Below are 18374 nucleotides of genomic sequence, written 5' to 3' on the forward strand. Positions count from 1 at the left end.
TTTTGAACCTGTGCCTGTTTCGATGCAGCACTTTGAGACGCTCGGTGCATGCATCTACGTTGATTGTGTCTGTCCATCTGGTTTCGTTTCTGTAACTGTGTTAGTTGAGCTTTGCGTATTTGGAGCCGAGACATTTTTTCTTACGGAGTTTCAGAAGCGCGTTGTAGGCGCCGACGTGTATTGTTTTTTTTCATGCGGGTTCGTGTATTTGGTCCCGTTACCCGAGCCGTATCGTTTTGTACCCGTGATCGTGAATTCATGACTTGTTTGTTCCTCAGCGTTAGAAATATGGATATGTAATAAGGATGATCGCACTCACTGTTAATATGGAGCCTTTTCTGCGGTTGAACGGTTAATAGTGCCTCATTGTAATGAGATCCACCTATGCTGCATAGTGTGAATGAGTTGAGATGATGTATGTTTAATGCGGACGGTTTGTTCAGAAATGGGGCTTTGTGTGTCATTTCTTATTTATGTTAGTGTGGTCGTGGGTCTGAATCGTCCTTTTTGTTTACGTTTCGTGTGCTATGTCCGTAGTCTGTCCCGTTTCGTGTCCAATGGGCTTTGTGTGGCGCTCGCGTCTTCTTTTTTTTGTGTGCTAGGGGATTGTTGCCTGAGTTTTTATTTCTGTTAGTGCAGGGGGTGTTTGTGTGTCGTGGGTCTGAATCGTCTTTTTTGTGTGCGAACCGTTTCGTGTGCTATGTGGCGCTTGCGTGTGACTCGTTTGTTTTTGGTGTTCGAGGGGCGCGTCGCCTCATTTCTTATTTCAGTTACTGGAGGGGGGCTTTGTGTGTTGTGGGTCTCAATCCTCTTCTTTGTGTGTGTCCCGTTTCGTGTGCAATGGGCTTCGTGCGGCGCTGTTTGCGGCGCCGGCGTCTGACTCCTTTTTTCTGTGTGCTATGGGCGCGGCGCCTCATTTCTTATTTTACGTTGCATTCCATCCGGTTTCCGTTGCTTGGAGGGGGGGGGGGATTTGTGGGGCGCCTGCGCAGTACGTCTTTTGCGTCCACGGCCCATGGCCGGATGTCCTTGCGTCCATCCGGTTTACCATCCATATTCTCGTTTAGTAATATGGATTATATGTTAGTTTCCATTAAAATACAAATTTCAGTGGTTAAAAAAAACAGTAAAATCTTCACATGCTGGTGATAATTTGGTAAGTTACCAATTGCAGGTTAAATTAGTATAACTTTATGTTCCAGGATATGTGGAGCATAGATAAGAAAATCTGACAAATGGAAGAGTATCTTTATCAATAAGAAAGTAGTCAGTTTGTGAGCAACTGTAATGAACTGGTAAGGAAGAGGAATATAATATGCATGAAGAAACTTCAAGGGTCTGACAACTTGTGATGCTTGTTCAAATGTTGCAGCTGGAGTTGAAGGATCTAAAAATGTTAATGCACGGTTTAAATGTCCTGCAATAATAAGTTTGTGACATTGCATACTATGAATTAAAGGACTTCTCCGGATATATTTACACACATACTCTCTCAACACCTTAGGTCCTAGTAAAGGTAGATTCAAATAATTAACACATTTATTAAGTTCAATTTAAAATTTGGGCGCTCATTTGTTAACATTATACCAAAAAGTGTTTTCAATATATATAGCATAGCTTCTTCTGCCAAATGTTAACAGTTTTACCTCTCAAAGGTGCATAGTTAACTTACAGTTGATGGAAACATTTTGTACTTTGCTAGACTCACATTAAGAGCCTGACAGCAAATAGGCAAACTAAAACTAGGATTGATTTAGTTTGCTTGCATAATTTGGCCATTTTTGATTTGGCGTCTATACAATATCTCTAGGCTTCACTGTAGTTACTGCATGGCCAAAGTCATTAGCACAGATTTGGCCAGCAAATGAATTGATAACTGTGGGATGGGGACTAACATTTTGTCATTCTGCATTCAGGTCACCAATTCGAATCCAGCACTGAGTGGCATGTCTGTCAAGACTGACAGTAAGTGCTTAGAATTGTCCCTTTCATGGTGTGGAATTTTAGAATTCCAAATTTGTAAATCTGGCCATTAAAGTAAAATGCCTCCCGGTAAATGCTGTTAAATATTTCTTTCATAACTATGATAAAGTGTCATCACTATCATACCTTTTTACAGCTGTCTGGGGCATTAAGGAGGAAATTTATATTTGCCTAGCCTGTTGTACAGAGGTAATGTGATCTATAGAATACTGTGTTCTTTTCACTGCTAGTTAGCATACTGGTACATAAAATTTTGACAAATGGCAATCTAAACTGCATGAAAAAATTCCAACACACATTAATAGTACACATTATTTGTACTTCTTTAATCACAAATCTGATAATATGTTAATTTTGAGGTATTAAATTACATCTCTCCATGCGCTCACTGCTTTGATCATTCATCTGTCACTCACGTTATAACAGGGCATCAAATAATGGCTTTAATTTATAAAATTTAGTCTACTACCTGCCCCTTACCGGCAGGCCAAGCGGAATGCGGCTTTGGTGGTTGCTGAGGCAAAAACTTGGGCGTGGGAGGAGTTTGGGGAGGCCATGGAGAACGACTTTCGGACGGCTTCGAGGAGATTCTGGTCCACCATCTGGCGTCTCAGGAAGGGGAAGCAGTGCAGTGTCAACACTGTATATGGTGGGGATGGTGCGCTGCTGACCTCGACTCGGGACGTTGTGGGTCGGTGGGGGGAGTACTTCGAAGACCTCCTCAATCCCATTAACATGCCTTCCAATGAGGAAGCAGAGCCTGGGGACTCAGAGGTGGGCTCCCCCATCTCTGGGACTGAGGTCACCGAGGTGGTCAAAAAACTCCTTGGTGGCAGGGCCCCGGGGGTGGATGAGATACGCCCGGAGTTCCTCAAGGCTCTGGATGTTGTAGGACTGTCTTGGTTGACACGTCTCTGCAACATCGCATGGACATCAGGGACAGTGCCTCTGGATTGGCAGACCGGGGTGGTGGTCCCCCTCTTTAAGAAGGGGGATCGGAGGGTGTGTTTCAACTACAGAGGGATCACACTCCTCAGCCTCCCTGGAAAAGTCTATTCAGGGGTCCTGGAGAAGAGGGTCCGTCGGATAGTCGAGCCTCGGATTCAGGAGGAACAGTGTGGTTTTCGTCCTGGTCGCGGAACAGTGGACCAGCTCTATACCCTTAGCAGGGTCCTGGAAGGTGCATGGGAGTTTGCCCAACCAGTCTACATGTGTTTTGTGGACTTGGAAAAGGCATTCGACCGTGTCCCTCGGGGAATCCTGTCGGGTGTACCCCGAGAGTATGGGGTACCGGACCCCCTGATAAGGGCTGTTCGGTCCCTGTACGATCAGTGCCAGAGCTTGGTCCGCATTGCCGGCAGTAAGTCGAACCCGTTTCCAGTGAGAGTTGGACTCCGCCAGGGCTGCCCTTTGTCACCGATTCTGTTCATAACTTTTATGGACAGAATTTCTAGACGCAGCCAGGGCGTTGAGGGGGTCCGGTTTGGTGGGCTCAGGATTGGGTCACTGCTTTTTGCAGATGATGTTGTCCTGTTTGCTTCATCAGGCCATGATCTTCAGCTCTCTCTGGATCGGTTCGCAGCTGAGTGTGAAGCGGCTGGGATGAGAATCAGCACCTCCAAATCCGGGACCATGGTCCTCAGCCGGAAAAGGGTGGAGTGCCCTCTCAGGGTTGGTAGCGAGATCCTGCCCCAAGTGGAGGAGTTCAAGTATCTCGGGGTCTTGTTCACGAGTGAGGGAAGAATGGAGTGTGAGATCGACAGGCGGATCGGTGCGGCATCTGCAGTAATGCGGGCGCTGCATCGGTCTGTCGTGGTGAAAAAGGAGCTGAGCCGCAAGGCGAAGCTCTCAATTTACCAGTCAATCTATGTTCCTACCCTCACCTATGGTCATGAGCTATGGGTAGTGACCGAAAGAACGAGATCGCGAATACAAGCGGCTGAAATGAGTTTCCTCCACAGGGTGTCTGGGCTTTCCCTTAAAGATAGGGTGAGAAGCTCAGTCATCCGGGAGGGGCTCAGAGTAGAGCCGCTGCTCCTCCGCATCGAGAGGAGTCAGATGAGGTGGCTCGGGCATCTGATCAGGATGCCTCCTGGACGCCTCCCTGGTGAGGTGTTTCCGGGCACGTCTAACCGGGAGGAGGCCCCGGGGAAGACCCAGGACACGCTGGAGGGGACTATGTCTCTCGACTGGCCTGGGAACGCCTTGGGATTCTCCCGAAGAGCTAGAAGAAGTGGCCCGGGAGAGGGAAGTCTGGGCATCTCTGCTCAAGCTGCTGCCCCCGCGACCCGACCTCGGATAAGTGGGAGACAATGGATGGATGGATGGATACCTGCCCCTTAGGGCCAATCACACCAAAGCAGATTAAAGATAAATGGCAGCACCTACTCTTAAAACAGTATGAATATATCATTATTGCATGTCACAATTCCTACTGCACTAAATGCACCAGTTGTCAGACTAATATTGAAAAAAATAAACTTTAAACCCACCTAACTTTAAACTAGACCCATTTTAAAGTTACTGCAGTCTCACTGTACTCACAACTTAATTGAGACACTTTAGTCTCATTGTCTCACTGTATCGAAGCATCATTAACTTTTATTATTGGAACACAACAAAATATGTTTGATAAAGTAAATTATTATGGTGTTAGATGTATATGTAGTCTTTGACACCATGGACTGCTCTACTGTGTTATACAGGGTTGAAAATACATTCCCCTGGCCTCTTCCATTCCTGGAAGCATTTCCTGTACTCATTTTGTTACTGTGTCTAGCGCTTCCAGTGATTTTTTTTTTTTCTGTATTTCTAACACAGTAGCAAATTGTCTTCCCTTCAGACTTAATTTTAATTTTGAGAACAAAATGAAGTCATAGGGAGCAAGATGTGGAAAATTTCAAGGGTGCAAAGCAACAACCACATTTTTTTGGTCAAAAACCTTTTCACTGGAAATGGGATTTGTGGAGGTGAGCTCTCACAGTGCAAAATGCAACTTTGCATGCAGCACTGATCAGGACTCTTTGTCCCGCCCAATTCTTTTCATTAGTATAGTCTAATGTCACTCATTATCAGTCCTATCAAGGAGAAACGTTTTAATTTCAAGTCCATTGATGTAAAAAAAGCATGATCATTGTTGTGTTGATGTTTGGTATGACCTGACATGCTTTTTTCGGTGCATAATTGTAGAATAAATGTCTGAAAGACACATTTAGATCATTTTGGCACAATGCAACTTGGCAGATTGATTAACAAGACTGTAGGCATTTAGATACCTAGTGGCATAATGTGGTGGCACTCAGTAATCAAACCATTTTTACTTTAAATGCTCCTACTCTTTACAGCTTAACATATAGGAAAATTAAGACTATTTTTGCCTTAGCATCAGAGATGAAAGAATGTAATCATCATTTTTACTGTTTTGCATATAATTATGATAATGTAGAATGCCCAGGAAAGGGTGAGTAGCCAGTTGACCCAGATGATCAGAACTATGACTTTCCCTGACCTTTAGCATGACTTTGTCTGTTGAAATTGACCATGAACGCACCCATCTGAAGGTTTAGTTTCTTTTCCTGTCCTCTGTTGACAGCTGATCACATTTCAATTATAACGTTAATAGACTTGGTTTGTCTGAATTTGTTTATGTTAATCAAGTTGAGAATTTTCTGTTTTACTATGTTTTTACCCTAGTTTGTGTGTTTATCTATGTAAGGAATACGTGCTTTAATTATTTCTATCATTGTATTACAACTGGAAATTTGGGCAAGTGCTGTGAGCCTATTCTTACTGAAGAGTGCTAGTGTGTGCAAGTAGGCTGTTTAATAAGGTACTGTTGTGGTCAAGTTTTTTCATTTAAACAAACAATATAAATGTGTTTTAATTAAATGCATTTTTATGTGAAAATTATTAGTTAAATACTTTAAATCACTCCATTATTGACAGAACCTATAGGATGTACACAAGTATAACATATTGTATAGCATACGTTTTCCTTTTAAACAGACTTCTTTTTTTTTATAGTTATTAAACACTTCAATGCAAATGGGAGCTTAAAAATAGCACATACAACTTCTTGTTGTTCATTTTTTCATTACTATAACTACTTAAAAATATGAATCATAATTGTTATGCCCCACATCTGGATGCTGAGGCCAGTTATACAGAAGCGGAGAGCATCAGCCGAGCAGAAGCACTGGGATGACTGTGTTTTAAGTATGTCCACACATTTCTGCCATTTTAGAATTTAATGACTACTTTTTTGAATATGTGCCTTCTAGGACTGGGTATTGGCACTGATGTCCCAATTCGATTCTGATTCTCCTTATCCTGTGTGAAGTTTGCCCGGACACCATCAGACCGACACCGCATCTTTATCCAAATGTATGCTTTACTTTCTTCTCCACACAACACAAACTCAGTCCCGCACAAAAACACTGTGCCTTCAGCCCCAGTCACCTTTTTCCTGGGCCTTCTCTCTCCTCGTCCCTGGGCCACCTGTTTCCTCTCTCCAGGAGCTTCGTCCTGCTCCTGCTCCCAACTCCAGCTCAATGACAGGAGGGAGGCAGCCCCATTTATCCTCACCCGGATGAGCTCCAGGTGCCCTACCTGACGTCACGTCCTGGTGTTGCGGAAGCGTCAGGAGAGCACCCGGAAGCATCGTCCTCCATGGGTGTGGCGGAAGTGAATAAGTCCCGGGCTCCATGAGGCTTGGGGTGCCCCCTGGCGGTGACCAGAGGCCCCAACGGTCTTGAGCCTCCCTGCTCCCTTCCGTGGGCCTCTTCTACTCCAGGGCGGTTGCCCCGTCATGGCCCGGAAGATAAATATGCCACGACCCAGTCCTTCCAGGCGTCCCGGCCGGGTCTGACCCCCAGCCGCGTACCACACCTGATTCTGTTCGATGTCAATTTTAAGTTGCTCACGTGTAACAGCCGTGTTAATCAGTTTTCAAAAATATGTCTTTACGCTTCCTCCTCAGACAAAAAAGGAAGAATTTCAAAATGAGAATCTGCTGTAGAGCTGATGCTTTTTGATGGCGGCATTGGATGACTAGAACATAAAAGAAAAAGAACCGGCCATCATGACTGACAGTGTCACTAATATGATCTGTATAGTGCAGCTTATGGGGATATTAATGTAGGCTGCTTGGTGCATAAGCTCACTTTCTGGAGTTTGCAGGCTAGTGTGAAAATTTCAACAATATCCTGCTTGCTTGGCCAGGTGAAGTGTGTTGAGAAGCAGCATTTACTGGACTTGCCAACACAAACTTGAGATTGATACGGTGATGTGTTGAAACATTCATTGGAAATGCTAAAAAGGTTTTTGGAACAACAGTCAGTCATCTGAACAGATCTGCATACTGTATAGGCAGTGAGGTTGCTCTCACGGTGACTGGCATGCTAATCGCTTGTCTGCATCACAGTCATTTTTAATGTAGTGACATGTGATTGTCGTGTAGGAATATGCTGCCCTGATGTTCAGCATTTTTAAGTTAGGGCTGCTGTCTCTGCTGACCTAGGAGACGTGGCAGTGCTTTGCTTAAGATATTCATATAGCATACCGCAGTTCATAAACCTGTGTCATTGTGGAAAGCCCTCATTTTTATAGATAAACACTACTATTGATTCTGTTGTTTTCTGGGTATGAGGCATATTAAATGGAAGCACGGAATCTACCCACCATCTCCAGTGTGGATTGTTTAGGATCTACTGGTTTGGATGTCTGCACAGCTTACATATAGCTTAGCTTTTATTCAGTTGTTCTTTACCACCGCAATGTTCGAATCCATAAGAAGTCCACACGTCTGATTTAAAAGTACAGGAAACCATCCCCCCTTATTGTAGTAAATCATCAGCTGGCTGATGTTTTGAATGCGTTTCACTGCAGCATTGATTAACCCCAAAATACAATATTATCTCCAGCCCTCTTAATGTACAGAATTGTATGACTCTCTCTCAACTCATACATTCTCCTATTCAACCTGCATTAAAGAATGTGAGTCAACTCTTCAAATGACAGCATGCTACGAAAGCAGCAGGTCCAGATGAGGTCTCACCCTCTTGTTTAAAAATCTGTGCTGACCAACTAGCCCCTCTCTTTACTTGAATTTTCATCAAATCAGTATGCAATGTGTGAAGTTCCCTTATGCATCAAACAAGCCTCAGTCATACCAATCCCCAAAAAATCCAATATAACAGGACTGAGTGACTACAGGCCGGTTGCTCTGACATATATGTGGTCATGAAGACGTTTGGGACTGGTGTTAACTCACCTGAAGGACATCACAGCTCCCTTGTTTGACCCCCTGTAATTTACTTTTCATGACAGCTGGTCAGTGCAGTCAACATGGGTCTACACTACATCCTGCAACATCCTCACAACTCAGGGACATATACAAGGATTCTGTTTGTGGACTTAAGCTCTGCATTCAGTTCAATAATCCTGGAACTCTTCCACTCAACTCACCTAGCTTTCTTTCCCTGGCTTCACCTGTCAGTGGATCACCAATTTCCAAACCAATAGGAAGCAGCAGGTGAAATTAGGGAAACTTGCATCTAGCTATCGCACAACCAACATTGGTGCACCCCAGAGATGTGTGCTCTCCACACTGCTCTTCTTTCTCTACTCTAATGACTGCACCTCTAATGACCCCTCTGTCAAACATATCAAACATGTGGATGACACAACCATCATTAGGCTCATCAAGAATGGTGATGAGTCTGCATACTGATGGGAGGTAGAGCATTCTTCATACTTAATACTGCTCTGACAGTTGTGGAAATCTTCACGTTTCAAGTGTCAGACTAATGTAGAGTCCATCATAAAAGAGGCACAACAGTGGAGGTACTTCTTCTGACAGATACGGAAGTTCAACCTTTCACATGAGCTGCTGATTCAGTTCTACACAGCAGTCATTTGGTCTGTTCTTAGCTCATTCATAACAGTGTGGTTCAGATCAGTGACTAAATATGACAAAAACAGGCTACAATGAATAGTACTCAGGTCTGCCGAAAATATCATTGGTGGCTGTCTGCCTGCCTTACAGGAGCTGTACTATTCTAGAGTCATGAAATGGGCAGGAAAAATCATCACCGTCGCATCATATCCAAGCCACAGCCAATTTAAACTTCTTCAATTGGCTAGGTGTTATAGATTTAATATACGCCAAAACAAGCAGAACAGTTCCCACCTCCACAGGACATCAAGCTCAAAAAAATGGTTAATTCATCTTAATTAGGCTGGACACCGCACCCATCAGGCTTCCCAGGGTCTTGCAATACTGTTTACACATTGTTAATACTGTACTTGTTTTTCAGTGTTTATTTCAGTATATCTTGCACTGAGTTGCACTCTGTACTTTGTATGCATGAGTATATTTTCATTCTCTGTTTTGTTTTTTATCTCAGGTTTGTGATTAACAGTTGTGTGTATGTTGATTATGCTAACTTATACTTGGTGAGTCATCAAACCCGGAGTCAAATTCCTTGTCTATGTGCATACTTGGCCAATAAATGTGATTCTGATTCTAATTGTCAGAGGTGATGATTAGATAATGAAAATATAACGATCTCAGTAACTGACAGTGCATACCAATGTATAAATTTTATGTCCGTTTGAGGTTTAAAGAAAAGAAAAAAAAAGCAACACTTCATCCCCAGCGGGGAATCGAACTCAGGTCTGTGAGGCAAGGAAAAGCTGCTCTGCGCTAAGAGGCAAATCTTAGCGCGCTACACCACAGAAGCTGTTGAATCATTCTTGAAGCTTTTGTGAAAGTGTTTATTTGATCTTTGGAACTCGGGCTTTATATATTCTATAGTTTATGCCTACTACATTTTGTAACATTTATTACTAAAATATGAAAAAGTTTCTGTTTTAACAATGTGTTTACACAGATTACTTTAGAATAATGATCTCTTATTTCCACTGTAAAACTCCACTTCACTCCCACATAATCAATCAAGGCGTGAGCTGGGAAAACTTCGCTCACGTTCTAAGTCGGTGGGGGGATGGAATAGCCGGCTGCTGGCAGCTTGTCTTTTATCAGCACATTTAGAGGACAAAGGATGCTGGCGGAGAGGTGTGAACGGATTTAAGAAGCGATTTAAGGTGGGCCGGATATACCAGTTTTTTTCGTAGGCACTGGTAATTCTAGTGTTAAACAACAAATAATGATTAACTGGAAAATTGATATTTTTACCCAGGTCTAGTGCCTTCAGTTTTCTGGCTCTCCTTTGTCATTTGGTTTGATGATAAATGAGTTGAAACTGCAGAAGTTACTCTTGATTTCAAAATAATATTTGTTCAATGTTACTGATTTTTATTATCTATTATAAAAAAAAAAAAATCCTGGGAGAGAATGACTAGGGGAGACGAGACATGATCTTCACGTGAAGATCACGGAAGACACTTAAAAGACCCACAAGACAAAAGAGATTGGCCATGGAGCGTCTTGCGGGGACCTTAAACATGAGACTTTGTGGCAAGAGATTGACCCAGGACCATCTCGGTGGGACGTAGTATATGAGATTCTTGCAAGACACGCCCTACTTACAATCAATATCAAATAAGACTACGGGCAGCAAAACACTCAGTCGTGTCAAGGCTTTAAATACACACAGATCCAGGACTCTCAGCGCATATAAAGCGTATAAGGACAATACATTATAGATGAAAAAACGATGACTAAGCGAAGAAGAAAGAGCAGTGCGGAGAAAAGAGACTCAAAAGCGCTGGAGAGAAAAAAATGAAAAAAAGAAAAAGAATAATCTAGGTGCAAATTCAGAAAATAAGGAAAGTAATAATCAGTCTGGAACAAGTGGAATTGAAAAAAAAAAGCATGTCCAATCGGGCTCAGAATTAAAAGACAAAGTATAACTTCATAAAGATGTTCAAAAACTTTGGCGCTATAGACATGCAGAGCAGGTTAGAGAGTATGAAAGCAGTGGAATTCGAAAGGCTCAAAAAAAACGATGGCGCGATACACATGCAGAGAAAGGTAAAGCACAGAGGTCGCTACAGTATCAAAAAAAGATAGTAAAGAATGCATTAGCACAAACAAGGAAATTATTACTCGAAAACAGGGAAAATAATTATCATGGACCAGGTGTAATTGAAAAAATAGTAGAACAAAGCAAGGTCAGAAATAGAAGACAAAGAGTAGAAAACAAAGTAAAACGTCATAAAGAGGTTAAAAAACAAGAGGGCCAAACACATGCAGAGCAGTTTAGAGATAATGAAAACAGTGGAATTCAAAAGACTCAAAAAAAAAAAAAAAAAACGTAGGCACGAAACACATTCAGAGCAAGATACAGAATATGAAAGCAAAAAAAAACGAAAGTGTCAGAACAAAGAAAGTAAATATCACATTAGCGCAAACAAAGAAAAATTATTACTCGGAGAAATAACGAAAAGGTGAATAGAGATCGACTATATGGACATAGGTGATATGTCTGAAGTATGTAAATATTGTAAGACTTTGAAGTTTAAGTCAGAGAATTTCAAAAACGGGGGTTACCTCACATGCATTTATTGGTTACTTTGCAAAATTATTAACTGCTGATGATGTAGATTGCTTTGTCTGTGCTGAAGTTCCAAACAGAGAAACCTATCTTGAATTATGGTACAAAGTCATTAAAGACATGTCTCATGGACCTCATTTAAAAGATTCAGCATGTTGGGACTTGAAAGATTCCAAATATTATTTTTAAAGAAGTTCTGAAATAAAAGTGAAACTAATGAAATAGCAACAATTCAAAGAAAAAAAAATCTTAAAAGTGTGTATCTGGAAAACCAAACACGGGGGGTTGGCGAGCAGGGGGCGAAGCCCCCTACTTCTTATATAAGTTCACTAATAGGGCAGTATCTTTTTTATTTTCCTTTCGTTTTTCCAAAGGCAATTACGCCTAAACTACTTTTATTGTAGCTAAGTGTGGAAACTTTCCATTTATCACTCATCTAGATATTACTCATTGAGATCAATTTTTGGTACCTTAGAAAAATTCATGGCACATGGGCACAAGGTTGTTCATCCTGATTGTTTGATTTAGCTATCGTCAGTGACACCTTACAGTTTTCATTACATATGTATTCTTTTATACCCCTTCTCTCAATTCTGTTTAATTACATTTTACTCATGCAGGCTACCCTGATTTATTTTAAAAATTTTGCTCTTCAAAAAAATTTTTTAAAATTTCCTGAAGTTTTAGGCAGATAAGGGACATGTAACCACAGTGTGCTGGTTAACCAACTGCTTGCACATGTATGAAGACTTTTATTAAAACATTGAATTGGAAGTTTTACACACTATTTTTTCTTAAAGCTTTGAAAGAAGATGAGGACTGTCTACAAAGTGTAGAAGCAGCACTGGAGGAAGTGATAGCACTTTGCCAACGGAGCTCTGATCATCTTAACCAAGAGCAAAGAGAGGTAATGTAACATAATGTGCTGTGTATATATATATATAAATAAATCTATATATCTATCTTTTGGAGCAAATCTGATATTGCAACTCACATATGAAAAAATACTTTAAACAATACTTAGTTATGTAGAAAGTGATATTATAAAGACCTTTTCTCAGTTGTATACATATGTTTGACCACTTATATATGTACAAGATCTTACAGTATTATAAATGAGGAATCCTAGCTTAATACAACTTTTAATTTTATTTAATCAAGATAGTTTTACTTGGACATTATTGCCACATGCACAGAGTAAAGTGAAATTCTTAACTTGCAAGTGCTAATCAACATGTCACCATTGTCTGGTGGTATTATTACTAAGTAGCAGTCATTCTTGCATCTATTTAATATACTGCCTTTCATTGTCATTTACTGTTGTACCTATCTAATGTAACACATTTAATGTCTTTCCAATTTGGAGTCTTTCATATCCATTTAATGATAGTGTGTAACATAGTACCCTTCACATACATCAATCATTTTAAATACTTTTCAAAACTTTTGCATTCATTTAACGTACCTCTTATAAATGGCTAGGCTGGCCATTTGATTGATAGATAGATAGATAGATAGATAGATAGATAGATAGATAGATAGATAGATAGATAGATAGATAGATAGATAGATAGATAGATACTTTATTAATCCCGATGGGAAATTCACATTCTTCAGCAGCAGCATACTTATACAATAAATAATATTAAATTAAAGAATGATAATAATACAGGTGAAAAAAAAAAAAAAAAAAAAAAAAAAAAAACAGACAATAACTATGTATAATGTTAAATATTAACGTTTACCCCCCCTGGTGGAATTAAAGAGTCGCATAGTTTGGGGGAGGAACGATCTCCTCAATCTGTCTGTGGAGCAGGACAGTGACAGCAGTCTGTCGCTGAAGCTGCTCTTCTGTCTGGAGATGACATTATTTAGTGGATGCAGTGGATTCTCCATAATTGATAGGAGCCTGCTGAGCGCCCTTCGCTCTGCCACAGATGTTAAACTGTCCAGCTCCATGCCAACAATAGAGCCTGCCTTCCTCACCAGTTTGTCCAGGCGTGAGGCGTCTTTCCTCTTAATGCTGCCTCCCCAGCACACCACTGCGTAGAAGAGGGCGCTCGCCACAACCGTTTGATAGAACATCTGCAGCATCTTATTGCAGATGTTGAAGGAAGCCAGCCTTCTAAGGAAGTATAACCGGCTTTGTCCTTTCTTGCACAGCGCATCAGTATTGGCAGTCCAGTCTAATTTATCATCCAGCTGCACTCCCAGATATTTATAGGTCTGCACCATCTGCACACAGTCACCTTTGATGATCACTGGGTCTATGAGGGGTCTGGGCCTCCTAAAATCCACCACCAGCTCCTTGGTTTTGCTGGTGTTCAGGTGTAAGTGGTTTGAGTCGGACCATTTAACAAAGTCATTGATTAGGTCCCTATACTCCTCCTCCAGCCCATTCCTGATACAGCCCACAATAGCAGTGTCATCAGCGAACTTTTGCACATGGCAGGACTCCGAGTTGTATTGGAAGTCCGATGTATATAGGCTGAACAGGACCGGAGAAAGTACAGTCCCTTGTGGCGCTCCTGTGTTGCTGACCACAATGTCAGACGTGCAGTTCCCAAGACGCACATACTGAGGTCTGTCTTTAAGATAGTCCACGATCCATGCCACTAGGTATGAATCTAATCCCATATCTGTCAGCTTTTCCCTAAGGAGCAGAGGTTGGATTGTGTTGAAGGCGCTAGAGAAGTCCAGAAACATAATTCTTACAGCGCCACTGCCTCTGTCCACGTGAGAGAGGGATCGGTGTAGCATATAGATGATGGCATCTTCCGCTCCCACCTTCTCCTGATATGCAAACTGCAGAGGGTCAAGGGCGTGTTGAACCTGTGGCCTAAGGTGGTGAAGCAGCAGCCTCTCCATGGTCTTCATCACATGTGATGTCAGAGCAACAGGCCGAAAGTCATTCAGCTCACTAGGACGGGATACCTTTGGGACTGGGGTGATACAAGATGTTTTCCAAAGCCTCGGGACTCTCCCCTGTTCCAGGCTCTGGTTGAAGATGCGCTGTAGAGGACCCCCCAGCTCCGATGCACAGACCTTCAGCAGTCGTGGCGATACTCCATCTGGACCCGCTGCTTTGCTGGCACGAAGTCTCCTCAGCTCTCTGCTCACTTGCGCTGTTGTTATTATGGGTGGGGATGTTTTTCCTATGCTGGTATCAGCAGAAGGATGTGATGGCACATGTTGGCCTGACACAATAGAGTCCCTATATAATACCCCCAAATTTAGCATTTTCCTACATTTAGCATTTTTTAAATGCTGTTGTAGGCCCTAATAAAAAAGCTGTTGTCTGAAAAATTATTAGTCTTTTAAGACGGTTTAAAATGTGTCGTCAACTGGTGTAAGGACAGATGAAATGTTGGGGTGCCAACAGGGTCACCCCATTTACTTTGATAACATATGAAACAAAATGGAAAGTGTGCAATTGCATCGAATATAACAAGAAATAAATTTAGCAGTTGGGTATTATCATGTTCCACACTTACAGGTGTCAGACTTGTCATCAGACTTTCTTCTCTCAGGTTGGTTGTCTTCTAAATGAGCCAGCATCTTTGGTGAATGCCATATTTTTGTAGTTCTTGGACTGGAAAGGGCGGTGTTAGTTGCCCTCACTGGGCGGCTTCCCCAAGTTGTGGGTGGAAAAGGAAACAAGGTGGTTAGCAATCGCACCCCCTGGTGTTCCAGGGTCGTAGTGCTTGACTTTGACGAGCCCAGAAGGTTCTCTGACACACGAGTGATAAACCGCAACTAAAAATTACTCTCTCCTGATTTTTTTGACATTTTTCTGTTGGTTTATGCTTATTTCATATTCCTTCCCAGACTGGATTTTATGCTCATTACAATTTTTCATTTACTGATTGGTCACTCTTCACAGATGAAAGACATTTCTTCTTGTTGTGTTGTTTAAATTGCATTTTGTAAAATTTGAATTCTATGTACAGTATATGCGTGAAAGGTAAATTATTTACCTGTCCCTTCAGTTTTGGAATAAACCCTGTTGCTGTCAGCTTTGCTGTTGTATTGAAAAGTACAGAGCACAGTGAAAATCATATTCTAAATAAAATAAATCAGTTGTAAGTAAATCAGTTGACAACCTCTCTTCAGCGTTTATTAATAAAATTTAATCTGTTCAATAAGGAGGGGTGCATTCAGAAGCAAAATTAATAAGAAGGCAGTCAACAAAGTGGATAGATGTAGAATGCAGCCGAGCTCACAATATATAGGACAGAGACATGAAAGCACAATACAGTAAAGCAAAACTATAACCACACACATGTATTTATTTATTCTCCATACTTGTCTTATATGGTACAAGATTTGCTCTTTGTTGCTTTAACATTAGCGGTGTTTTTAAAGAAAAAGAAAACTGGAAATTGTTGCTATTGCTTTGAGTGCAGTTACCAATTTGCAATCTGTACATAGAAATCTGTGAACATGACAGGGCTCAGGACTGGCGGCGGTGAGATGTTGAGGCTTTGGATGCAAAGCAGCATTTACAGAAAGTGTAAATCCTTTTGAAAAAGCTGTGCTTCCCTATTGTTTTTTTGCTAATTACACATCTCCACATCTGAGTCACGCACAAGTGAAAAAATGGGAATTGAGCTGCAGTGTGAATGTAGCTTTATTTTATTTTAAAAACACAAATGCAAGGTGTCAAATGTAAGCATTGTGCTTCAGTTAGGCTTCAGGCTCTTGTAGTTTAACACGGGTGCTGTTGCTATGAAGAACACAGTGATATTCCGAAATAAAAAGGACAATAGTAGTAGTGGAAATTAAGTTAGTTAGTTAGTTTCCAGGGCAAGATCTAACCTGCGAACACTGCAGTCAAGTTCCAGCCTCATTGGGTCACATGTTTTGGGCCTTCACCAAATTAACATCATTCTGGACCATCCATCCATCCATCCATCCTCTTCCGCTTATCCAAGGTCGGGTCGCGGGGGCAGCAGCTTGAGCAGAGATACCCAGACTTCCCTCTCCCTGGCCACTTCTTCTAGCTCTTCCGGAAGAATCCCGAGGCGTTCCCAGGCCAGCCGGGAGACATAGTCCCCTCCAGCGTGCCCTGGGTCTTCCCCGGGGCCTCCTCCCAGTTGGACGTGCCCGGAACACCTCACCAGGGAGGCGTCCAGGAGGCATCCTGATCAGATGCCCAAGCCACCTCATCTGACTCCTCTCGATGCGGAGGAGCAGCGGCTCTACTCTGAGCCCCTCCCGGATGACTGAGCTTCTCACCCTATCTTTAAGGGAAAGCCCAGACACCCTGCAGAGGAAACTCATTTCAGCCGCTTGTATTCTCAATCTCGTTCTTTCGGTCACTACCCATAGCTCATGACCATAGGTGAGGGTAGGAACATAGAGCGACTGGTAAATTGAGAGTTTTGCCTTACGGCTCAGCTCCTTTTTCACCACGACAGACCGATGCAGAGCCCGCATCACTGCGGACGCCGCACCGATCCGCCTGTCGATCTCACACTTCATTCTTCCCTCACTCGTGAACAAGACCCCCGAGATACTTGAACTCCTCCACTTGAGGCAGGATCTCGCTCCCAACCCTGAGAGGGCACTCCACCCTTTTCCGGCTGAGGACCATGGTCTCGGGTTTGGAGGTGCTGATTCCCATCCCAGCTGCAAACCGATCCAGAGAGAGCTGAAGATCACGGCCTGATGAAGCAAACAAGACAACATCATCTACAAAAAGCAGTGACCCAATCCTGAGTCCACCAAACCGGATCCCCTCAACACCCTGGCTGCGCCTAGAAATTCTGTCCATAAAAGTTATGAACAGAATCGGTGACAAAGGGCAGCCCTGGGCGGAGTCCAACTCTCACTGGAAACGGGTTCGACTTACTGCCGGCAATGTGGACCAAGCTCTGACACCGGTTGTACAGGGACCGAACAGCCCTTATCAGGGGGTCCGGTACCCCATACTCCCGGAGCACCCCCCACAGGATTCCCCGAGGGACATGGTCGAACGCCTTTTCCAAGTCCACAAAACACATGTAGACTGGTTGGGGCGAACTCCCATGCACCCTCCAGGATTCTGCTAAGGGTGTAGAGCTGGTCCACTGTTCCGCGACCAGGACAAAAACCACACTGTTCCTCCTGAATCCGAGGTTCAACTCTCCGACGGACCCTCCTCTCCAGAACCCCCGAATAGACTTTTCCAGGGAGGCTGAGGAGTGTGATCCCTCTGTAGTTGGAACACACCCTCCGGTCCCCTTTCTTAAAGAGGGGACCACCACCCCGGTCTGCCAATCCAGAGGCACTGTCCCTGATGTCCATGCGATGTTGCAGAGACGTGTCAACCAAGACAGCCCTACAACATCCAGAGCCTTGAGGAACTCCGGGTGTATCTCATCCACCCCTGGGGCCCCTGCCACCAAGGAGTTTTTTGACCACCTCGGTGACCTCAGTCCCAGAGATGGGGGAGCCCACCTCCGAGTCCCTAGGCTCTGCTTCCTGATTGGAAGGCATGTTAGTGGGATTGAGGAGGTCTTTCGAAGTACTCCCCCCACCGACCCACAACGTCCCGAGTCAAGGTCAGCAGCGCACCATCCCCACCATATACAGTGTTGACACTGCACTGCTTCCCCCTCCTGAGACGCCGGACGGTGGACCAGAATCTCCTCGAAGCCGCCTGAAAGTCGTTCTCCATGGCCTCCCCAAACTCCTCCCATGCCCAAGTTTTTGCCTCAGCAACCACCGAAGCGAGGCTACCCTCTCGTCTACCGGGGTAAACCCCAATGTACAGGCTCCAAGTCGGGGGGCAATAAGTATGCCCACACCCGCTCGGTGCCTCTCACCGGGGGCAACTCCAGAGTGGTACAGAGTCCAGCCCCTCTCAAGGAGATTGGTTCCAGAGTCCAA

General features: G+C 43.2%; 1 protein-coding gene across 1 annotated transcript in view; it reads left to right on the forward strand.

Annotated features, from left to right (window-relative positions):
- Nucleotides 1–18374, forward strand: part of vps8 (VPS8 subunit of CORVET complex) — an 893492-nt gene that overhangs the window by 546677 nt on the left and 328441 nt on the right. The window contains exon 38 of the mRNA XM_051931263.1: nt 12302–12408. Coding sequence (XP_051787223.1) covers nt 12302–12408 — 107 coding nt within the window. The remainder of the gene's footprint in view (nt 1–12301; nt 12409–18374) is intronic.

The sequence above is a fragment of the Erpetoichthys calabaricus genome, chromosome 8 (assembly GCF_900747795.2).
Source record: "Erpetoichthys calabaricus chromosome 8, fErpCal1.3, whole genome shotgun sequence".
NCBI classification, from domain to species: domain Eukaryota; kingdom Metazoa; phylum Chordata; class Cladistia; order Polypteriformes; family Polypteridae; genus Erpetoichthys; species Erpetoichthys calabaricus.